This window comes from Phlebotomus papatasi, chromosome 2 (assembly GCF_024763615.1).
Source record: "Phlebotomus papatasi isolate M1 chromosome 2, Ppap_2.1, whole genome shotgun sequence".
NCBI lineage: Eukaryota > Metazoa > Arthropoda > Insecta > Diptera > Psychodidae > Phlebotomus > Phlebotomus papatasi.
In genome coordinates, this window is record NC_077223.1 from 32,445,423 (window position 1) to 32,471,435 (window position 26,013).

Here is a 26,013-nt window from a genome sequence, read left to right on the forward strand (position 1 = left end):
ATTGGCAAATTTGCACGGACGTATTTGACGTTTAAAATTTTGGGGATGAGCCTGCCCAAAAATTGAACAGTTTTTTTTTTGAATATAACAAAAAATTGTTTTTTTAAATTCATACAATTTGTAATTGTCGGTGATCATATTTATTGGTTCCGAGTGGTTTTACCTTATTCTGCTCTAGAAATATGAAAAAAACACAATACCTGCAAGCCCTGCAAGGAAGCAAAATTTCTAAAATTCACTATTTTTGCCTTAAAATATCTTAGCTCAGGAATTAATTATGTTCCTACAAAAGATATCCTAGATTTTTATGTCCTTCCTCATAGTATGTACTCACCTATAAAATTCGAATTTTATCGATTCAAAATTGCCAAAAAAATGTTTTTCCATGCGTACGCAAAATGCCAAAGAAGGCGAAAGAGTTGAGAAGGTCCATGAACGTTAGAAAAAAATTGAAGCCTCCAGTCTCTTTCTTTTAACTATTTTGGAAAATATTGAGTTTTTATGTAAACCTTTAAAAACATTTTTCACTTTTGCTAAAGTCATACTCATACTGTAATTTTTTCCTTGCGTTTAACACTTCAAAATTCTTGCAAAAGTCGATGAATAAAAAAAAGTAAGATGTCCAAAAAAAAAGTTTCTTCCACAAATTATACCCTTTGAGTTCCTCTAACAAATAGTCCTTTTGCGAGAATTGTGGGTTACTCCTGGTCCCAGCAGTAGATGGCCAAAAAAGACGTTGCAAAATGTGTTTTCTTCGACATAAATGGTTGTGGATGATTATGGTTTATCCATAGCAGATTAAGTATACCAGATTCTAAAAGCTAATGAACCAAGCTTTCCAACAATAGTTCACTCATCCAATTTTTTTTCACCAGGAGCTGAGATATACCACTCCAAACTTTAGACCTCTTCTACTGACAGAATATATGAACTCATTTAATATATAGCAAATAGCTGGAGATTTGCAAAAAATATCTCAGATTCCTTCAACATTCTTTTTTACAATTAAGTACAAACATAAGAAAAAAAATAACTTTAGGTAGTCAGGGAAAATTATTTTCTTTATGGGACACCGGTGTTCCAATCGTCCTTAACACTTCGTAGAACCCTAACTAAAAGTGTCACGGAAGGACCAAGTGGCAGCCGCTGCCATTTATCGAATTTTACATAATATTTTGATATTTTTACTTATATTTAAACATTCGGAGCTTTAGTCAGTTCTTTTCTGGTGTCTGAATCAAAAATTTCATCTCCTTGGGTACTGTATCTAAAGATTTTAACCATTCGATGTTTTCATCGTTATCAGAAACATGGAGTAAGGGAAAGTAGTCTGCCTTTAAATGCGGCAGCCTTTGAATGTTTTAATTTTTCTCTTATTTTTCAAAGCAAAAATTCTACTTTATGAACAATAGTTAATCCTATTAACTATTTTCTATTAACTTCGCTTAACAAAATGGACTTTTAGCTTTGGGAAGTAAGAGAAAAATTGAATAATTCCCAAAATTATTCATATTTCCCAATTCAATATTTCCAAAAATTCTTCTCAATAATTTGCAAAAACACTTTCAATTTGTTCTTTTAAGGCTTTTATACACTAACAATCAAGAAAATTACATCTGCAGAACGTCAAACTCCCATATAAAATGCATATGGCAGCAACTGCCACTTGGTCCTTCCGAGTGCAGTTTTTGTTTTTGCAATATATGTACATTAATATTTAATTTTTATTAAAAATGTTATAACGAAAAAATGGCTAGATAAATTTTGCACGCATTCAATCAGGCCTCCAGGCGTAATGATATATTCTTCACTATAAAAATAAAATTGAAAACTAAATTGGCAGCGGCTGCCACTAGGGTCCTTCCAAGTGTTAAAGGGTTAAATACCGAATACTGAAACCACTTCATCAAATCCTGGCTACGTCCTTGCTGAATGGCATCCAGCAACTTCAGTTCTAAATCTAATTTGCATGCATTCCGAGTTAGCTCACATTAAGAATCTCACCTACAATAAGCCGGTTAGGATTATCTGTTCCTTTGATTATGAATAACCCCTTGATCCACGATGACAAAAAAACATAATAAAACAATAGAAAAATCAATTTGCACTTTTTTTATTCTTTATGTTCTTACATTTTCTTTTTCACTTCTTTTTTAATGGCAAATCTCAAATTTTTTACATATTTTTTGTCCATTAATAAATACTTTGTGTTTATTTTTTTCACTTTGTCAGTTTTTACAATAATAAATCTTTTTTTTTCATATTCCTTGAATCAATAGGGATTTTCTTTTTCTGAATATTTTTTGTTGTTGTTTTCTTATGTGCAGTTGGAATACAATATAACTGTAAGTAAAATATTGTAAATTTACAATTGATTAATGTTTTTTTTTCTGTATATTTTTTCACATTTAGCTTCCGTTGATGTTTTACATGTATAACTTTTTTTCTTTAGAAAATATTTCTGGGATTTCTTTTTTTTTAATTCTACGGAGTTTATTCAATTTTCTTTTGTCCCTTTGAAGGTTCAAATAATTTGGCCAAATTCCTTACAAATGGAATTTATTCTGCGACATTTTTTTCTTTGTTTTTTTTTTTTATTAGAATAGAAACTCTTGGAAATGCTTTCATTAGAATATAAGTATCTTGGTTATTATTTTTTTTTCTTTCAAGCTGAGGTAAATTTGCCAGTGCTCTATTTTGTTAAATTCACAATTTATTTGTGATGAAAAATTTTTTGGCTATATTTTATTCATGTTTTTCTCTCTGAAAAATCTAATTTTTTTCTTCATTCATGAAAAAATATATGAATTCTTTCTATTTCTTTTTTTTGCAAATTCTAGAAGACTTTTCATAGTGTTTATCGAAAAATATATGTATTTTTCTTTTTCTTTCATTAAATCCTTCTTTTTTTTTTAATTACCTATGATCCTACGTTATTTTTTTTCTTTAGTATTGATCTTAAGAGTTATCTCTTCTAAATTCACCGGTATTGTAATTATGATTAGGTTGTATGGAAGTGGAAACCTTTTATTCATTAAAAATACTATGTTATGCGAAAATTCTCTTATTTGTTTATTTATTTTCTTTTTAATAATCTTACGTGTTTTGAGGAATGTGTTTCAGAGGCAAATTACTTTTTTTTTATTAGGGTTTTATTTTTCTTTAATTTTTTTAATTTTGTTAGAAATGCTTACATTTTATTTTATTGGCCATTTTCTTTTATTTTAAAAATACTTTTTTTTTGACAAATATGTTTTCATTCTGTGGGCAAAAAAAAAAACAATTTATGTAAAAATATTCAGTTTTCTATTTATATTTATTGGAATGAAAAATTTGTTGAATATATTTTGAAAATAAAAAAAAATATTTATAGAGGTTTTTTACTCTCTTAATCTTTTATTAATCAAAATGTAAAATTAAAAGTAGAGAGTAAATAACTTTGGCTATTTTCTTGAACTATAAAAAGTTTCTCGTATTTTTACTGTCATTACTTATTATTTAAAAAAAAAATGCACATTTTCTGCATTTTCAATGCAATCTCTTATATATTTTTTTTAATTTCAAGTTATTTCTGCAAATAGCAAAAATATTTTAGTGAGAACATTCTTTGGACTCTAAATTAAATATAGTAATATATTTTGTTTTGTGTCATTAAAGCTTCTCTAAGCTTTGCTTTTTAAGTTTTTTTCTTTTTAAAGGAAGAAATCTAATTCAGAGTTTTATTATTAAATAACAATTATTACTGTTTGTTTTTAGAATCTGCAACGTGTCTCACGTTTATTTTCTCTTCAATAATTACATATAACAAAGTGACAAATTGTAATTTTTTTTACCTAATATTTTATTCTATTTTCTTGCACATTCATTTGAACAAATAAACATTTCTTCAGACGACAAATAATTACTGAAAAGAAAATATAAAAGAAAATATTGCATCTGTATGCATAATTTTTTTTCTTCCTTGTTATTATTACACTTTTAATTTTTAATTAGAACATTTTCTAAATATATGAAGAATCATTTTCTCTTGTCAAATATCAATAAATTTTTTATACATGAATATTTTTATTCTTTCTAATTAAAATTTCAATATAGATATTTATATCTGGTTTAGAAAGAAATCCGCTGAAATGTTCAGCAAATATTTCATAAATATTTTTTTTTGTTTTTTAAATATTAGTGTGTCGATTTTATTCTGATTACATGATTAATCAACAAATTACTACACAACATTTTCTTGTTTTTTCTTAAGCTGCCAAAAAATAATATGTTCAAGACATGATGCTCTAAAAATGCATCTTTTTATCTTAATGATCTTTTCAACAAGGAGGAATTGTCTCGGATGAATCAAAATTCAAAATTACCTTTTTTGTCTTGGACATCATTCACACGTAGTTAAATATTTAATCCTATAAAATATTTTAGTTCGATCGTGATCTCTCATTGGCTGGAGTGTCCGACGTTATCACACTTGCACATTAAAATTTTAATGTGATTCACATTAATTGTCGTTTGTGAGCGTCCAAATATGTTATTTGTGTCTTTGAGTCACTTAATATTTGGGGTTTTTCTATTTATTGATAAAGAAGTGGACTTGGCCTGCTAAAATAAGTTTAAATTTACCTAAAGCATAAATATTTTTCACATTAAAAAATTAAAGAGAAAATCGCATTAATTTTTCGCATTAATGCTGTAAATCAATTTATATCAAATTTTGCGGGCCAAGTCTACCTTTTTATCAACAAATAGATCAAATTTTGAATATAAAATGATTCAAACACAAAAATTACACATTTGGACTCTCACCAGCGACAATTAATGTGAATCATATTAAAATTTTAATGTGCAAGTGTGATAACACAGTAAAGCATTCAAAGCTTCCACCAATCAATTAACGCAATTGAAATAAAATACTTGATATAGTGTTTAATATTTATTAACATGTGAACAATGCTCTATGCAAAATATTTGCCGTTGAAATCAGTGCAATAAATTCTATGTTTAAATATTGGGAAATAATAATAAAGACATTAATGTCTGCAAATCCACAAAGGCTCTGATCGAAAATTCAAAGCACACTTTCGTCAAATTACTGGACTTTCTTAGGAAAACTACAAGATTTTTGTTGGGCTAGATGTTACTTAGAAAATTTAATTAATTTTTAAATATTAAAAAATATTTATTTCTCCAATTTTTGTGAAACAGGGGCACAACTCATGTTGGTCTTTATAACTGTCACTCTTATTCACTCCGAAAAGGTGTATCCTTCATTTAAAAATATAGAGGCACTAGTTCTGTTCTGCAAAAAGAAATCTACAGTAGACTCTCTCTCAATCGGGAATATGGGGCAAAATGTCATCCGGTTTAGCGATAGAATTAAGCGTCAAAGCCTTTGTAAATTCCACAAAAAACGCTCAATTATAAAGAATCACGATAAAATAGGAAGAACTGCAGCGAATTCGAGCAAATTAGTTTTATAATTAAACGTGAAAATTGTCAACAAAATTTGTCGCCCGATTGATAAAGAGCCGATTGAGTGAGAGTCTACTATATTTAAAAAGTGTGAAAATATTGATTTGTTGGATTGCTCAAACCGCTCAAACTAAAAGAAAAGGGATAAATTGTTTTGTTCGAACAACGTGAGAAAGTTTTTAGGTGTGATTCCTTCTAATCACATCTGTTGTAATCCTCGAATTTTCTCAAAGTGCTCCGATCGAGCTAAAATTCACAGGGTAAATGTTTTGAACATCCCTGATGCCGAAAATCATAAGCCGGCAATTTCGGATCCAGCAGGCCGTCCGTAGTACGCAATATCTCTGGTTTGAAAAGAAATATTTTCATTTTTTTTTAAATATATATGCCCGCGTACGACGATTTCTGTGTTATTAGTTTTTTGGAAAACCGGTTCTAAATCGGTTAAAAATCATGTTTTGTAGTTTATCTAGAAATATAAGCATGCGATTTTGAAAATTTTATGTTTATATTGTAGCCTAGAAAATTTAGACCAATTTAAAAAAAAATTAAGACATTCGTCGAACAGTTCTCGAGATATTTCACTTTAAAATTTGAATTTTAAGAAAATTTGCTCATAGCGTCAGGCGGGAAAAAAGCGGGAGAAGTGGCGTCGAACAAGCTTTTCCATATTATATCACTCTCTCTCCCCGTCAAATAATTTCGTCAGATATCTTTAAGATTTCTGCAGAAAATATCTACACTTCTGCTAAAAATCTGCCGATAAATCGGTAGATATTCCTACGAATTTTATTTGGGCTTGGGACAAAATTCGTCAGAAATTTTTGCAGATTTTCTGACGAATCCTGGTACATACTCTGACGAATTTCTATAGATTTTTCTACATTTCCGACTTTCCAGACATCTGTGTCTGAAAAGATGGAATATTTTTCACTCAAGTTTGCAAAATTCAATAGAGTGATTCTTGGTGATATCCAGTGTTTATATAAAATAAATAATTCTGCCACGTCGTGTTATAAGTAGAGAATAGTGAAGTGAAAACTTTAAACACAGTGTCGACATAAATTTCGTGTTTTTGTATCATTCGATTGGCGATTTTTAAGAAATTAGTATTTTTGCTCGCATCTTTTTTATCTAAAATGTTTGATCGGTAATACTTGTTAAGCAGAGCATACCATTTTCTTTGTAACTTCTACAGCAGTGTCTTGATAAATCAACAATATTTTTGTTGAGACAATGGAGACTATGCAGATTTTCCGTAGAATTTCTGCCGAAAATCTACAGATTTTCTACGTAGAAATTCTGCCGAAAATCTACAGAATTTCTCTAAATGTACTAGAATATACCGTTACAATTCAAAAAACCTACGAGTAAAATCGGCAGATAGAGCAATGATTTGACTTTCTCTCTTTCTCTCTCTACATAGTGAGTCTGTATTCGAAGATTTGTAATGTGACATATACCATTCGCGATCCGCGTTTTTTCGCGGATCTCCGCGAGACGCGAATTTCTTCGCGGATTTTCATGGGGCGCGTATTTTCTCGCGGATTTTCGCGGGGCGCGTATAGGGCCATTTGCCTAAAGCGAGACAGTTTGGAAAGTTGGACAAAGCAGTGTGGGATGTGAGACACCTCCTTAAAAACTTGATAATAAATCATATAAATATTTAAATTTTCGATAAAAAGATTATTAAATTTAATTTTATGATTATTTTAGAAGTTAAAAATGCAAAAATCGTTATAAAACAATCAAAGGGTGACTTGCAAGAAGAATTTTAAAAATGTATTGCATGCGTGATATCCATAACCTAGCTTGACACAGTAGTTGTCATTTTTTCTGTTTCTCATCGGAGTTGCTAGGAAAATATCAAAGTATTTTGTTTGATTTTTCAGCATAATTTGTGAAATATTGTTAAGTCCGTAGTGAAAATCGAAGGACATACATCCATTTAAAAGGTGAATAAAAAATATTTGTGAAATATTACAGTTAAAAAAGAGATTCAAGCATTCAAAACAAGTTTGATGAAATCTTGGACACGTTGATTTTGTGAATGAATTTGGTGGTTTTGTGCAGTGAAATCATGTTCACAAAGACGACAAAGATCCTTAGGTACCCAGAGAAATAGTTGCAACCGCAGTTAGTAGCTGATAAGGAGAAAATCTCATGCAGAAAGGCTGCAAAGATTTCCAGATTCCGAAGACCACTTTTTCTGACAGAATGGATAGTAAATATCGCAAAAAACATCTGGAGAACGACAAAGAGGAGCCTCTACAGAACTCCCAAAGGAAGTGGTAAAGGACCTGGGTGGATTGAGTATCCAAATCTGCTAAAAAGTTTCATCTGCTTTAAAGCTGTAACTGCTGGACAGCGCGAGGCGTCTGTGAAATTTACAGAACCTCTTTTTGGTTTGACGTCCAGGAAGTTCTTGTCAATTAGGGCTCCTGAACTGTTAACCGGACATAAAGGAGGAATTAGCATTACCATCCAATTTGCAAGTATACACAGAAAACCCTCAAAATTTTATTTTCTACATATTTCGTATGATATTTTGTCATTAATATCAATATGTCCAGCTTTCCAAAAATTTTGTCCATCTTTTCAAAATGTGTTGTTTTTTAATTTGATAGAATATTCCAATTAATTGGTTGAAATATCTATTACAAACTGTTAAGATTCTGTTAGAATATTTCACAAACAATCTCATGATGCAAAGAAAATGAAAAAATTATATATTTATTCGGCTTAAAAATGCATTTGAAATTGAACTTTTTCTTAAGTGTCTCGCTTTCCATTATTCACCCTATTTTCACGGATTTTCGCGGGTCGCGAATTTTTTCACGGATTTTCGTGGAGCGTAAGAAAGGACGTAAAATTTGAGGCCTCTCTCTCTCATAGTTTCCTAGATAATCGACTTTAAAGATTTTTAGACACTTTTATGCATTTCTCATCCAATTTTCCTCATTAATAACGATAATAAGTTACATACAATTTAAACGAAATTTGCATTATTTATGTATAAATATCGTTCGGGTTTGCCACAATCCAAATTTTCAATGAAGGAATCGCACCTCTATAAGCTAATCTAGGCTTATCACTGGCTTTACAATGAATTGTATCTTGGATGGTGTCTCCTGGGAAATTGCTCGGAATTAGTTTGATCTGTTTAAATTAAATTTTTTAATATTTCTTTGTAAAAGAAGTATCCCGTGTTTAGCTATAACTTTGTGAAACTCAATCGAATTCTATAATTGAAATTCTGAAATATTAAATCTCAAAAATTCAAAGAAATAGAATGTTTTTCGACTGGCGGTGATTTTTGCGAACTAGTAGCGATGTTCCAAGAAAATGTAGAAATTAACTAGATCTTTCATTTTGTCCATCGATGAACAAATTATCACTGGAACAGAATTTCTATTTCTAATGGCAGTTGCGGATTAATTTCTGGATAAAAAAATTTAAAAACTGAAAAGGAAAAACATAAATTCCTTCAATTCATTTTCTTGCACTGATTTCTTCCAGCAAACCTGTTGAATTATTTTCCCCTAAACCAAAATTCATATCTACACGTTTTTTTTTTATCAGATCAATACTGAATCACAACACCTGCTTTTTTTAGTACGTTTTCTCAATAAATTTATATATTTCTGCAATTTTCCCCCCTTTGACCTTCAATCATTTCACCATTCAACTGGGAATTTTATTCATTTTCCAATTGCAGATTTATCAGAGGGATTTGTGCATATTGCTCACAAGTTCTTCGGTCGACCAAAGAAAAAAAAAAGAAAATGTATTGAATGAGAAAATTCCCCTCTTGCTTATTTTAGAATTGTAAGGTAGGTAGGTTTTTTTTCCTTTTTTCATTTTCTTTCCTTCTCTTTTTTTCCCTTTTTTCAAACTACGATTTTCACGCAGGCAAAGAATTTCGTGCACTTGCCCATACTGGCTTTTTTTTCTTGACTCCCCCAAAATAAAAAAAAATAAAATAAAATAAAACTTGGGGAGAATGGTGAATCCACAGATTATTCGGATTGACAGTCATTTGCATTGATTTCAATCGTCAGAGACATTGGTATTGGTCTCATCTGTGTCCTCAACACTGGGCAACACGAAACTCTTCCCCACGAGCCGGCCTCATTTGGGCGTCTCTGTGTCTCCCGGTGTCCAGCGATCGAACTCAATGCCCGAATCTGGACTCACTCCAGTTGTTGTGGCTAAAAAATCCGTCTGCATGCACTTGCACTCCACCTCAATGCACGCACACGAGTACTTGGTGGCACGTGTCGTCCTGGCCAGAAGTGGCTGCTGCGGTGCATCGCCCACAGCACTTCCCGGACGTCCCGTTGGCGTTGATTTGAGCTGACGCTCAAAGGAGTGCAGCTGCTCCATAAAGTGAAAATTGGGTGAGACGTCGGGTTTGCGGGATCGCACCAGTGAGAAGGCGTCATTGAGGCAGAGTGAACGTGCGTGCATGAGATATGCCAGTGTCACAGTAACGGAGCGTGAGACACCAGCCAGGCAGTGGACAAGTACAGCAGCTCCCTTCGTGCGTGCCTCCTCGATGAACTGAATAGCCGTGGGAAAGTACACGGCTACATCCTGACTCCAGTGGTCAGTGATGGGAATCTGAAGGTACTGAATACCACCAGAACCTTCAAACACATTTGGCAGATCCGGTGTCACATTCAACACATACTGCAAAAGAACGTTTAGATAAGAAAATTTATTAGGTTTTATTTTTTTAAAGAAAATTATAATAATATTAGATGAGTTCACATAAGCGGGATCTCACACAGAAAAAAAAATTGTAAAAATGTTTGTAAATGTTTGTGAATTCCCATGGGGGAGTTACAAAATGCTCGTGAATCGTATAACCCACAAACATGTTCGTAAAAGTTTGTACTTTTTTCACAAACATTGTTCGTAACATGACCACTTGACGAACTTTTTTTGTACTTTTACAAACATTTGTTCGTAAAATTTTGTCATTTGTTCATGAATGTTCATAAAATGTTCGTCAGGAAAACAAACATTTACGAACAAATGACAAAAATTTACGAACATTTACGAACAAATGTTTGTAAAAGTACAAAAAATGTTCGTCAAATGATCATGTTACGAACAATGTTTGTGAAAAAAGTACAAACTTTTACGAACATGTTTGTGGGTTATACGATTCACGAGCATTTCCTAACTCCCCCATAGGAATTCACAAACATTTACGAACATTTTTACAATATATTTTTTTTCTGTGCAGTGGCGCAATAGGCAAGACCATATATCCCCGGCTTAACTGAAGATCTGAGTGTCTAGTAAAATACATTTTCACTGTGATAAAACGTAATAAAATGCACCGCTTCTGCCCAAAAAAAAACTTCATCAAGAGCACGGAATAAGCATTCACTATTCACTACGGGGAAGGCGCTCCTGGGCGATCTACGATCTACTATCAGCAATTCTTTGAACACGGGATATACGACAACACGATTGAATTGTAACAAGTATATCCCGATATGATTAATAGTAATGGTTCACATAAGGATATCAGTATAAATGGCCTCTACAGGCTATCGAAACTTGGTAGAGAAAGTACTTTGATAGGACCTGTAGGGGAATTCTGTAATTTTCGTGGCATTGCCACGCGTGAGTTCGAAACCTGACAATGCCATTCGAGCTTTCTTTGTCATATCATATGAGTTCGAAAACACAATTCATTGAATTTTTAATGAAATCCCTTTACTTGATGATTTTATGAAAATACAGTACGTGTTGGTTGATTTGTTTAATACAATTCATTGTCATTTGAATTGCCAGAAATCTCAAATATGTGACTTCTGACAATGCTACGTGAGCTGAAATGGCAATGTCATGGCTACGGAATCGCATTTTCGAAAAAGCTCTCCTAAGATTCAAACCCAATTTGTCATACGTCATTTCCATTTAGGCGTCTCTATACGGGGGGATTTCGAAATGCACCCCACTGTGCTATGCACTGATGAGTCTCGGGAAATCTCCCCTAGTGGTTCATTCCTGAGATAAATTTTCTCCACCCTCTGTTATAAATTCTCCAAGTGTGCTCTAACTAAAATAGATAGTCTGGAAGACTTTCTATTTTATTTCGAAACGTTTCAAACGTCAATCACACAGTGTTTTACAATCAAGGAATTTGTTAAAGAGTGGTAAAGTTAATATTTATGCCTGGTGACGAAAACTTCATAAGGAAAAAGAGATGAAGCACCCATCCTCCATATCAAAACTGTCCTACCACAGGATTTTATGCCAATACTGTTGCTAAATAAAGAAAATATGCTAAGTTTTTATTTTTCTATATATAAATCAACTTTAATCTATTTAACTATTTCGACTATTTCTTTATTTCTATTTAAGGATGTCTATTTAACAATTCGACCATATTAAGAAGATTAAACGATACATTCAGAAGAGTGATCGATACCGTGTCCCTATTTCACCTGCTTTTAGACTTTTTTTTGAAAATAATTCACGAGAAAAACATCTCTGGAAAAACAAAAAAATTTAAAATCGCTTGAAATGTCAAAATATTCGAACATAAACAAATTGAGCTTTCGAAGAGGGACAGTGGGGGATTTTTGTGTCAAAATGGCGGTTTCGAAATAAAATCCCCCCGTTGAGATGCTCCCAAAGTGGTTAGTTAAAGTGAAAGGAGGGGGGGGGGGGTGAATGGGTAAAATTATTTCTATACAGTTGTTAATGAATGGATTTTGAATTTGCACTTTTTAATAATTACTAAAAAGTCAACAATTTCTGATAATAAATGACAATGAAGATCTTTACATCTAAGGGTAAGGTGCACGAGATCTACAAGATGACGTGGTCCTCATCCTGATTTGCCATTTCTGTCCGCCATTTTGAATAACTGTCAAAACTTTAAACTTGTCCTATTAGATTGAAATTTTAGTATGTTGTAGCTCATGTAAATACCTTTTCAAAATGTATCTTTTTTACGACTTAGGTCTAGCAATTACCTAAATACAGAGGCTCAAAGTTAAAAATTTTAAAATATTCATATTTTGGCGATCTTTAGTTTCTAATCCTGAATTTTGAAACCTATACGAAATGCCTCAGTAGCCATTAAAAATAGTTGAGGCTTTTATTTTATATATTTATTTTTGTCTTTCAAAATTAGAAAAATATTTTTTTTTTATTTTTTTATCTTTGCGAAAAAAAAAACAGTTTTTCAGATACTCATATAATATCCTGTTATAAACAAAAATATTAATATTTTTGTTTGTTAGATCTCATCGCCTAACAATAGCGCTGTTTTTTTTGTGATGGTTTCGATAATAGAAGCTCCTCGTAGTTCTGTACTCGTGAAAGTGTCAAAATTTTGAACTTGCACCCCCTGTATCCAGACAATCGCTTGACCTAGGTCGGATTTTATATATGTTCTAAAAAGGCCTTGAGATCAGCTAGAACATACTAAAATTTCAGCAATTTCTTTATATTGGATCCGAGCTCAAAATATTAAAATCTTGGCGTGGCCACCTGACCTCTTGAACTCTTGACTTCAATCCAATTGAAAATATTTGCGGGATTCTTGATTGCCATATTTACGCCAATATTCGCCAATACATTTACGTTTTGGAGTTAAAATCTGCAATTTTTGGATGCCTGGAAGAAACCTGAAGATAAGTTCGTCGAAAATTTAATCGATAATATGCTAAATCGCATTCTTGAAATACTTCAGAAAATCGCTGGAATCAGTAATTTTAAAGATGTGCATAAAAATTATCTCGCTTAATAATATTACAAAATATTTTATTGACATTATCGTAGTTTTACGTTCAAAAACATGTAAAATTGATATTCTTTCTAGTTTCTATTCTATTATAATAATTCTATCATTATTCTATTATAAAATTCTATTATAATTCTATTATAAAATTCTATTATAATTCTATTATAATAGTCTTCTGCACTGTTGCAGAACAGTAAATTTCCTATAAGAATATGCTCATTATAAAACGTTTAAGTTTTCTCAGAGCTTGTGGAAGAATTAAATATGCGTTTTGACAACTTTTGCCCCAGTCTCTCCTATTTGCCCCAGCATTTTTAAGAATCGTAACAAAATCACCTTAAAAAAGGCTCAATAAATGCATTTCCTTACGAAATAGAGAAGAATAACTTTCACAGAGTTGTATAGCGGTAATTTTTCCTATAAAACTGCGCTAATTTGAAATTTCTGAAGCGCTCGGGTAGCTTGTACAAAAAAAAATAAATATCCGTTTTGTGACTTTTTGCCTCAGTCTCCCCTAATTTAATCGTTTAAGTTTAAAAAATAGTAGAAATAGATTTTACTTGATGATTTTTCTCTATTGCTTTTCCTTTCCGGGAAGTCCAGAAAGAAGATAATAAGATAAGAACTATTCTGTGAAAAACGCCTAAGGAAATTGCGTCCTAGTTTTTCAGCTATTGAATATCATAAGAAGAAAGTTTAATAAAAAGAAGAATAAGCTGGAATCTCCATTATTTGAAATTTCTTAGAATTTTAAAATTTTTCAAATGCCTCTGTGAGTGCATTATTGAAGAAATTTCTCACAAGAGAAATATTATGTGTGTAGATATTTGATATTATATTGATATGTGAATTTCCTTGTTGAACTATGTACATTCCTTTTTTCAGATTTTTTTCAATGGGGATATTGATAGAAAATGTGAAAAGTTATTGAAATTCAATAAAGTCATAAAGCCGAGAATAACTATATGAAAAATTTATCGTTTATTGGCACGTTTTCCTTTTTAAAATAATTTAATTGATTCAATTGAAATTTATCAGGCTGTAAAAGTAGATTTTAAATAAATTGTATCATATTATATTTATGGGATATATAAGTGTATACCATTAACTGATAGAGAAAATCATATTTGTGAAATTTCCTGAGAATTTGCAACTTTCCAAACAATCAAGCATGAGCATCAACCACAAATAGAAGCTTTTCAATAAATGGAAAAGCTTTCGAATATGAATTATTAATTACATTCATCTGACGAGGATATATTTAGAAAAACCCCCACAGATATTCTGTTGCGAACATAAAGCTTTTTCAATTATAATTGTGGGGCCCCTCTTTCTGGGCTTTAAAAACAAACACCATTACGTCATTGTTTCTTTTCCATCCACTCTTTTGTTGTTTTTTTTTGCCAGCCCACAGGGAGCAAAAAAAAGGAAAAGCCACATTAAATAATTCTACAAACTACCAGCAATACAAATCCCTTGAGCAGATTTTAAATATTTGTTTGAATACTGAAAAAAATTTAAACTTTTATTTTAAACTATCTCTGGTAAAGCGTAGGTTTTAGTCTTTTATGTGGACATAAAGTAAAAATCAAGCTTTATATTGTGTTAAGGGTAAACTGTCTCGGAAGCAGTATTTCAAAAATCCAGTAAATTTCCCCGGAATTTTAAAACGATTTGATATACGCTTGAATTTGTTTATTTTAAATACATTTTTAATTAGGGTAAGGGCTCATAATTTTGGACAGTCTCCTTATAGGCATTGATGTTCCAAGTTTGAAGTGCGATATTTTCAATACTCATTTTTTTGTTACTCTCTGTTCAGAAGGGTTGATTAGAAACCTGGCAAGTTGTTTATTGTCTTTGTTCTTACTAAAATTAGTCTTAATACGTTTAAAAATGAATTGATATGTAGAGGTGACTTTGACTCGAATTTTGGACAATTTGGTTGTATATTTGGACAGCTAATTCGCCTCAATTGGATGCCCATTGTTCTCCATTTCAAGAACCAATCTTACTAAGTCCTCTTCCTGTTCATGTAAGGGAACCGTAGAACGTCACAAGAAGCCCGGTAACTTTCCATATCATTAATTAAAGTGAATTGACTTCGGTACTCCAAGTACGCACGGATTCGCGCATTGCCTGGCGAATTCGGGAGCCTTTTAAGGCTTTTCTCATTACATCTCGTTCCAGGCATTTGTACGAAATTTATACGAAATTTCGAGGAAAAAACCCCTGTTCAAAATAAAAACTATCACCTCTCTGATGAATCTCTTAGAAAACTTCCTATTTTTTACACGAAAAATGTAATTCACAAGGCAAATCCCACTTCAGGTCAAATGTACATATCACCATTAACGTGAATCAACATAATATTCAATGAATATTCAATAATATCACTCAAAAAAAGCGAAGAAACATTGTTAGTACTTCACCACAGCTAAATAAGACTGAAGTAAACACGAAGTTCTGTCACATTTCTCGGAAGCAATTGCTCACACTGAATTTTCAACAAAGCAATTTTAACTCAAATCATATTCAAAATTTAACGTATTTAGTGTTAAAATCTTCCAAAAAGAACAAATATTTAGATAGATATCATCATTCATTGAATATTGGAATAAAAATCCATCATTTTAATCAATTTATTGTCCAATTTTACCCTCAAAGTGTCCAAATTTGGAAACTGTCCAAAATTATGAGCCTTTCCGCTATGTCGTATCATTTTAAATTTAAATTGTTATTTCATATTTACGTTGGAAAAATAAATATTTTTCAACATAAATGATTTTCATTGAAATTATATCAATTAGAGTTTTATTTTAATTAAATGAAATCTTCATGACGGAATTTCTCATCAATTTTAAACATTTCGCAGAAATCTTTCCGTTTCGCAATTTATTGTGTTTACCAATTCTCAACCAAGTCATACCACTTATTCCCCCTAAAATTTGTATAAAATTACGCTGAGATAATATAATTTAATTTCGGATAAAATTAATATCAGTTCAGCCAGCCTTGTCAAAAATTTAAAAACCCTCTTAGTTTGAACTTGTCCTAATCTGTCAAAAAGTAGGGGAATGTAGTTCGGAATGGAAAAAATAAATACAGTACAGTAGACTCTCAATTGGCCCTTTTTCAATCGGGCGAACAATTTTGTTGGCAATTTTACGTTTAATTATGAAGCTAATTCGCTCAAATTCGCTGTAGTTCTTCCTATTTTATCGCGCTTCTTTATAATTGAGCGCTTTTTGTGAAATTTACATAGGCTTTGACGCCCAAATCTATCGATAAACCGGATGACATTTTGCCCCAAATGCCCAATTGAGAGAGAGTCTACTGTAGAGTTCCTCAAATTTGAACATTTGGGGGATATAGATGACATTTCTCACTCCTCAAATTTGAACAATATTTTCAAAAACTTAACGGAATTCACTTTCCCTAAATTAAGAAAAATAACATGTACGTTTTTCTTTTCGTAATGCGAGTTTATATTTTTTCTGTTTGTGCCATAATATTATTCACTTCTAAATTAATGATGGCTCAATCATTGCGATCATAGGCTTAATCAAAAAATCTTAAGACAAGAAAGAAAAGACAAGGGAACTTTCAATCGGTCAAAACGCTTAAAATCACGAGAAGAAAATTATTTTGTTGAAAAATGATTACATGGTCAATATACACTGAGAAAAAAACGGGGATGCGATTAACTGTTTTTCCTCATAATTTTAACACTTTTTAGGTGTAAAAATATATCAACATATTTTAATGTTAATTTTACACCTTTTTAAGTGTAAAATTAACATGAAAAATGGTAACTTTAACCCCTAATACACCTAAAAAGCATAATATTTACACTGATTTCGGATCAATACTGGATAAACATTTCTGGAATGTTATTTTAACTTTTTCGGATTTCTCTCAGTGTATAACTGCTGGGTAGCTCGGTCGGGGCGTCTATGTGAAATTTACAGAACCTCTTTTTGCTTGGACGTCCAGGAAGTTCTTGGTAATTAGCGTTCCTCAACTGTTACCCGGACATAAAGGAGGGATTAGCATAACCATCCAATGTGCATGTATGCGCAGAAAACCCTCAACATTTGATTTTCTACATATTTCTTATAATATTTTGTCATTAAAATCAATATGTCCAACTTTCCAAAAATTTTTGTCCAACTTTCCAAAATTTTGTCCATCTTTTCAAAATGTGTTGTTTTTTAATTTGATGAAATATTCCAATTAATTGGTTTAAATATCTATTAAAAACAGTTAAGATTCTGTTAGAATATTTCACAAGGAATCTCGTGAAACAAAGAAAGGATAAAATATAAGTATTGAGTTTAAAAATTCATTTGAAATTGAACTTTTTCTTTGTCCCACTTTCCACAATTTACCCTAGGTGTCAACAGTATTTTGCATATATTGCGGCATATTTGTAACTTATTCGAAAGAAATCTACAGCTTTGCAATTTTTCGGTATGCATAAAGCAATTTCGCGTGGTTTTTCTCGGTCCCGAAAATATTCATATTCCCGGGACCCTTAATGTTTTGAAGATCGATACATAGGTTCTACATTTTTTAATAAAAGTTATAGGGTAAGCCGTACTGATGCGGCTATTTATAAGTTATGTTAAGGAGGTTTTTTGAATCACCTGGCAACAGGTGACTAACAGCCAAGCCTATCGCAAAAGTTAATTTGCGTCCAATTGGATTATCTACAAATCTTTAAAATTAAGTCATTAAGTTAGGAACTTATGCTTAGGGGAAAGTACTTTCCCTTCGAACATTCATATCTTCAAATAATGTGATTTTTTAATAAATAAAAATCTTAAATAATGTGATTACACTCAGAAAAATAATTGAGTAAAATTTACTCGAATGGATGTTGAATTAACTCTTCCTCGTTGTGATTTTCGATTAACTATATTTTAGAGTTGGTTTTACTTTTATTTAGGTGTAATATTCGGAAGAGTTGTTTTAACTTTTTTTTCTTAAAATTTGCATGACAAAAGGGTGTAAATAACTCTTTTTAAGATTGAAAATAACTCGTTTCAAGAGTTAAAATAACTCTTTCAAATCCCAAAATGAATATGTTTTGGAATTTTATGTTTTTTTTATTTTATCATTTTCTTTAATAATATTTTCTTGACCCTGTAGTTCCCTATTCCGAGCGAAATTATCACATATGATGCACGCCGAACATGTCTTCATGAAACACTGTTAGGCATATTTCTAGTTGATGTTCCTTATGAACTTTGTCACACGAAAATCTTCTTGACTGAAGTATATTCTTAAAACGAAAACACTTAGATTCTCTCTCAATCGGGAATATGGGGCAAAATGTCATCCGGTTTAGCGATAGAATTGAGCGTCAAAGCCTTGGTGAATTCCACAAAAAGCGCTCAATTTATAAAGAATCACGATAAAATAGGAAGAACTACAGCGAATTTGAGCGAATTATTCATTCATTTATTCGTGAAAATTGTCAACAAAATTTTTCGCCCGATTGAAAAAGAGCCGATTGAGTGAGAGTCTACTGTACATCGAAAAAGAGTAACAATTACATCGATATTCGTAGAGTTAATTCAACTCTGCCATAGAGTTGTTTTAACTTTTTAGGTTTTTTCTTAGTGTATTGATAAGCTAACTAATATTTCATAGAAATGTGTAAGTTTATTATAAAAATAAATGAAAATTCACATTATTCGAAGGCATATAAACGTTAGAAAATAGAGTACTTTCCCTTCTTTTACTTAAATAGTATTTTACTTAAATTATACTGATTTTAAATAAATAAAACATCACGGAAATCCTCGTATAGCATTGAGTAAATGGAAGCTCCAGTGTATTGCAATTCCTATAGAGTTGAAGCAATAAAAAGCTCTTCGTGTAGTGTTATATATGATTTTCCTTGAGTGAATGGTGAAACCTTATTCTACTTTCCAAGTTTTTCTATATAACTTCAAATTATTTTTTTTTCTATATGTTCTACCAGAAAACTTTTTGTATCGTGTAATTTTCCAAAGTTTTGTTTTGAAAGATATGGAAGAAGTTTTTTGATTGAAAAGTTCAATAATAATGTCTATTGAACATACCTGAATATTATATTTCTGTAGTGCCCTGGAATCTTCACTGTGCGATGCATTACCGAGAAAGAGTCCCGGAAGAATTTCCACTGGAGCCCCATTTGAGGTGATACTGTGCGAATGCGTTGAACTTTCACAGTCCGACGACTCGGCAGAACTACTGCAAGCAGAGTCTGATTGTGGCGTAGAAATCCGCAGGGATCTTTTGAGTGAGTGACAGAGAGAGAGAGTCCCAATTTTAAGTTGAATCTAATCCAATATTCCAACTTTTAAAGTATCATATGTACTCACCTCAATCCCATGAGTTGTTCAGCTGGTGTTTGTCCACCATGAGTCATTTTGGCATCAACATTGCTGTCTGACGACTCCTCGCACCATTCTGGAAATGAAGATCTAAAGCTCCCAAAGGATTCTGCAAAGATACACATAATACCATCATTGAAAAGATGTGAATGTGATTTTGAAGTTTATATTTTGTTTCTATTTGAAACCACATTACTGTTGGGAAAACAATCAGGATATATGTTACATCCAAGAGACACATATACTGAATAAGTTATTCTTTCCATTTTTGGATTTCTAAGAAATACTGTCCATTAGTTTGATTACCTGGAGCGGAAAGAAATTAGGTATAATAAGGTGCGGTAACTGGATCGTTTTCCAAAGAGTGCTACTTAAACGCTTGTTTTTGGACTCATGAAATTCTTTTTTACTCCTTCTAAATCCATAGAATTATTCACTGTTTCATTCAGAAACATAATATAAGAAAAAATATCAAAAATATTAAAGAAAGTTTATAAAATAATGATAATACTAAAATAAATTAGCATTCACTAAGTGGATCGCCTCTTCGCTAATTGGGTCAAATGGTCTTTTAATTGGATCACTCAATTTAGAAGCCTATTAAAACGAGAAAATACTTTTTAAAAATATTTATTGCGTTGTGAACGGCAATCTTTAGTGTAATATCAGTTTTATGAACAACCTTTGGAGGAACAAGTTGGCCAGTAGCAGCCACCATTTAGAGTGCTGTGGCACATTCCTTCGGTCTAGAATTTTTAAGAGCTCGCACAACACGTGAACCGTTCCTGGCCAATACATTTCCATCTTCTGGTGTCAAGAAAAAGGTACTTTCGTCGATATTATAAACCCGGTCTGGTGAAATGGTCAGCAGATCGTGTTCTGTGAAATATTCTCGACAATTCTGAAACCATTCCGTGAGATCTTCAGCAGTAAACACAGCCCTTTCCAATCAGAAGGACTTTGCCTCCTGTTTCATGTTACTTTGGCTTGAGAATGCTGAGCTCTGGATGACGCTTGAGAAAATTCCTGAACCAAGCATCTCCAACTGTAAAATAGTTTGGAATTTTGAAGATCTCGCAGATGATTTTGACGTTGTCTAAAATTTGTTCTTTGCCGATGGGATCATCCGCACATCGCGAAACTTTTGTAAGCGTCGTTGGCCTGCCATTGGGGCACTCTTTCGGGTATCTGCCATTTGTTGTACAGTGTAGCCCTTGGTACATCAAATGTTTCATGTTCACGTATAATTGGATTACGAAACTAGAGAAACCAGAAGCTGATGTCAGTAAAAATGGGAATGAGTTACCCCTTGACTAGATATATTTTGATTCAGATACTAAATTTTCAAGTCCCACACTGAGAGAAATCCGAAAAAGTTAAAATAATATTCCGGAAATGTTAATTTTACCCTGCAGTATTTATCCGAAATCGGTGTAAATATTACCCTTTTTAGGTGTATTAGGGGTTAAAGTTACCCTTTTTTCATATTGATTTTACCCTTAAAAAGGTGTAAAATTAACATTAAAAAATGTCGATATATTTTTACACATAAAAAGTGTTAAAGTTATGAGGAAAAAAAGTTAATCGCACCCTCTTTTTTTTCTCAGTGTAGTAACGTCTCCAAAAAGTAATCTTATAATCTTCATATACACAGAAAGAAATATTTTGTAAAATTATTCGTAAACGTTTGTGAATTCCTATTGGGAGCCTAACACAGAAAAATGGAAAATTTTTAAACAGAAACACCCAGGAATTTATTTTCAAATCCCATTCAATGATTGCCAATGATTGTAGACAATTTATCGTCTTTATTTACTTTAAAATCATTCATAATATATTTTAAAATGAATAAAAATGTAGACATAGCATTGGTGCCCTATTTCGGCCACCTTCATTCTCATAGTTCCTCTTACTCTTGAGGAATTCTTCCAATGTCTTTGTCACGTCATTTCGTTTGTCAAAGCTATATTTTTTGTTATTCTTTTGCATTGTATAATCTCTAGAGTATGTAAAAAATAAAAAAAATCATGGAAATTCGAGGAACAAAAAAGGTGGCCGGAATTGCAAGCTGGCCGGAATTTGGCACACTTACCCTAGTATATTTTGATTCGCAAGACTTACATTATCTCCTTAAGCCAAAGAATATTTACTCATCTAAAAACATAAAGTTTTAATCGTTGCACGCATTTAAGAGAAGGATTCTACGGTAAATTCTTGGCCTTAAACGAAAAGATCAAAAATTCCAGAGCTCATGTGATACATGACGCTATCGAGATATAAAAATGTTTTTAAGCAAGTAGGATAAATTAAGCTAATTCAAAACCTGCTTTAAAAGGAAATTTTTCGCTATTCCAAATGGAAACTTCATTGTTTTCATGATAAATACACTACTAAGTTATTATATTTATATATTTTCTATATCACAGTTTCATTATTTAGTAAATTTTGCTCCAAATAAAGCAAAAATCCATTCATATTCACAAATTTTAATTTGTTAATTTCTCAGAAAAATTAAAAGTGTACCTTTTCACCATCGAATTTTTCAGCGTTCGACCATGTTTTCCAAAGAAAAACACAATAAGGTGACTTTGTTTATTCGTTTTGTTTAACATTTATGTCGTATTTCTGGCTAATTTTAGTCAAATTAAGTGCTAATCTTTATTGTTAACGGTACGTGAAGTTTTAAAATGAAATAATTACCAATTTCGTGAACAAAAAGGGTTTTTATGAAGTGTCTGCAAATACTTCAATAGGAAACCCCGGAAATATGATTTTTTTTGAAGACATTTTCTTATTGTTTTTGATAGGAAAGGAGAAAAGACCAGGAATAAGAACAAATCCTGCACTCAAGAGCAACTCAACAAGGTTTTGGAAGCCTTTCGTTGCGGTTTCACTTACACTGTTTGTCTCCAATTAGAAACTTTCCCTTCTCTCCATTTGGATTAATTTGTTTCCAATAGAAGCATTTTGCACTCGTGTATTTTTCCTGTATTTAAGAAGTTTTGAAATTATATCTAAAAAATTTTCACTAAACAGTAACATTCTATAAGAGTCAAGGAGTAAATTTATGTAATTCTCTTCAGTAAAATATATGAACTTAGTGTTGAATCTTCTGTCAAAGTTAAAGCGTCTGTAAATGGTTATGAATTAGGACATTTACCCTACGACCAGTCAGCTGAGATGTTGACTTCTCAACATGGGAAGCTTTCAGGAGGAGACTATGGTTTAAGGAGGCAAGGCTGACCCAGGTTTCGATGGACCAATGGACCAGAACTCCACCTAATTAAGTTTACGCAACTAATGAACAGTGAAGTGTTAGTGTAATTCAAATTACGAGGTGTCTTTGTCGAGCTAAGACTATGGGAATTAGTTGTAGCGCAGGTTTGGGAATTAAACAACCGACTGACGCTGGTAAGGGGTTATAATATTATGAAGCATTGTAGCATAATTTAAGATTTATTTTTTATGATTTCTAACTCAGATCAGGAGTAAATTTCTATAATTGAGAGGTTTAAAGCCCAAAAAATCCTAAAATTTAAATAAATTAAATAGCCTAAAAATACATAAAAATTAACTAATTAAAAATAAAGGAAAATTGTATTATTGGGTAATTGAGAATAAATTATTTGTCTGGTGTATTCCTCAAAATTGTTAAAGCCTAAAATTCTACCAAAATCAATATATTAGGCTTAAAGTTCTTTGATTTAATGAGTATTTTCTACGCCTACACTGGTTACAGCTAGCACCACATTTTGCCACAACACCACCATCCCCCAATTTCCACATTGTTATGCATATATACACAGATATTGTAGGGAATTTTCGGAATTTTCTCATTGGAAATTAGTGTGAACCGTGAACCACCTACGATATCACTCTCTACAATAATATATAGGATATTGTGAATGTGTATGCATGGAAGGGAAATGATAGAAGATTCTTCAATCTTTATCGTCATCTTTGACTCCCAAACAATTTCATCCAAAAAACCCACGCACAGCCATATACAATCTCACTTGGTTAGGAATCGCACCATCATCACATTAAGAGATGGAACTCCTCTCACTTTTTTTCTTCTACCCTTGGCGTCGGGCCTCCTTTTCTGCTCCACTCACTCACCCATTGTATGCCAAATCATCAACCTTAAACGCCCACACGAAGTAGTAGCAGAAGCCCAAATGCGAGGGTGACACGGCGCCGCAGGGGAGGCTTCAGCAGCCTGCCTATAGATGGGTATTCTCTGCGAGGCATTCACCAACTTCTTGTTCCACATTTCATTCATTCATGAAGTTTTCGTGAAAGAAAATCAATAAGGTGAGCAAGATAGAACAAATTTTGCCCTGACTGCTGAACAGAGATGACAATAATTTTCACTGATACACCCTCACACGGTAGCATATAGCCCAAATAGAATCATTTCTTCACTGGGGGGATATTACATCACCAATGATTCCCTCTTGCGTCGTAAACGCAAAATTGACCACCGTCACCATCACATTTCAGCACCTTATGCCTTCTTTCATTTAACTCCTCGCATTTCAAACGTTAAAATGAAAACATCAGCAAGATCACAATTAAATGCTACCATCCATTCAGTATTTCTTCTTTACAAGAATATTCATACAATTACACTAAACTATTAATGTGTGATTTGTGAAGGTCATACGCTTTCTTGAAACTCTTTTATTAGTGTGAATTGTGGATACATCCTCACTAAATAATATACTCCTTCATGTAATAACCACAAGTTCTCTTGTAGCGATACGGCTATTTTAAAATAGTCTATGTTGATTCCCTTAAACTTTTCTGTTTATTTCTCTAAATACCAGCCACCTCTCTAGGGATCACTTTATTTGAGAAAAATTACGTTAGATTGTTTGGTCGTCAACGATCGCAGATTTCAAACGGTTAAGATTAGCAACTTGAGATCTTCAATGAAATTTTGCTTAAGTCGACTAAAGGAAACGGAAAATACTTTACTTTTTCGACGGTAAAAAGAAAAGGAAACCACGAAGAAGTACTCATGAGTATAAAAGCCCAAATTTAGTATGAAAGCCTGTAAAATTTGGCAATAAAGGATCATGTAAAGGAAATTTATGCATAGATGTCCAAATTGTCTAAATATTGTCGAAGATCAATTTGAGTATATTTGGGGCTTAAGGCTTGTAGGGAAGGGTGGGGCAGTTCACGCGTGCAAGGTTTTCGAAAATATAAAATTTGAGAAATGTGTTGTACAGTGGCGACAAAATAAATAGCACAGTTTCGGACACTGTAATGTATGCTTTATTTTTCAAAAAATTATGATTTTAAATGATGAAACTAATAATAACACTGTGCAACAATTTTGAACTTTTTTTTGTCCCTGGGTTCTCATGCTATTTTCTCTATTGCTAGGGTCAAATGATTTACGAAAATACTTATCATTTTGATTTCATTTGGATTTTGCGCCTGGAATCTAGGCAATACCGTTTTTGCCGTTTTTTGATACTTGGATGCCTATATCTCCAATTCTGCTGAACCGATTTATTTCTTACTTTGGAACAATTTGTTATCCTTTACATGCCCGATAAATCCTCTGAACAGATGAAGTTCATACAACTGACACCAGAGGCGCTGTAGACTCATAAATGTCAGAAAACATGGAAAAATCGAAATTTTTAGAAACTTTAATCAAGAGTATCTCGAAAACAAAAACTGTCCTTTAAAATCTGTTTTATGGGTTTGATAGAGAATTTTATAAGCTACATTTTCGTTCATATACAACTTTTTGCTCAGATTATTTTTTAGCCTCGAAATTGAGGTTCAAACGAAAAACGAGCACCCAGCCAACTAGAGAAAACCCTCATTATTTCACTCATTTTGACTTCTTCTTTTCAAATTTAGAAAATTAAGAGTATTTCTTTAACTTGTTTTTGACAACTGTAGAAGTTTAAGCATTTTTATTGTTTTATAAAGTGTGTTTAGATATAATACAAGTTAATAACTCAAATAATATCCTTAGTAACTATAGATTTCAGTCTAACTTGAATCTTAAAAAAAATTATTACAAAAAAGGCATATTATTTGCATAATTTTAAATATTTCATATTAAATTTATGTTTTAATCAATAAGCATCTATTTTACCTTTTATATACAAGTAATTCATGGAAAACTCTGCATTAAAGCCTTTTTAAAAATTCAATTTTTTTTATTCCTTTTAACCCTCTAACGGTGTTTTCTTTAATATGCGAAAAAAAGTTCTAAAACAATGTTTTCTAGGATAATTATGATCCAATAAAGTCGAAAAAACCATCCATTCTTCATTACCTCTTTTAGTTTAGGCGCTAGGTGAGAAAATATAAAAATTTTTTGAAACTCTTTTTGCTCTTAAAATTCACATT

At 32.0% G+C, this 26,013-nt stretch overlaps 1 protein-coding gene across 1 annotated transcript in view; it reads right to left on the bottom strand.

The window, feature by feature from the left end:
* Window positions 1–2,335: 2,335 nt before the first annotated feature.
* Window positions 2,336–26,013, bottom strand: part of LOC129803522 (dual specificity protein phosphatase Mpk3) — a 49,817-nt gene continuing 26,139 nt past the window's right edge. Inside the window, exons 2-4 of the mRNA XM_055850146.1 lie at window positions 19,621–19,741; window positions 19,339–19,531; window positions 2,336–10,164 (exon numbers count right to left, since the gene is read on the bottom strand). Coding sequence (XP_055706121.1) covers window positions 9,604–10,164; window positions 19,339–19,531; window positions 19,621–19,741 — 875 coding nt within the window. The 3' untranslated portion in view covers window positions 2,336–9,603. The remainder of the gene's footprint in view (window positions 10,165–19,338; window positions 19,532–19,620; window positions 19,742–26,013) is intronic.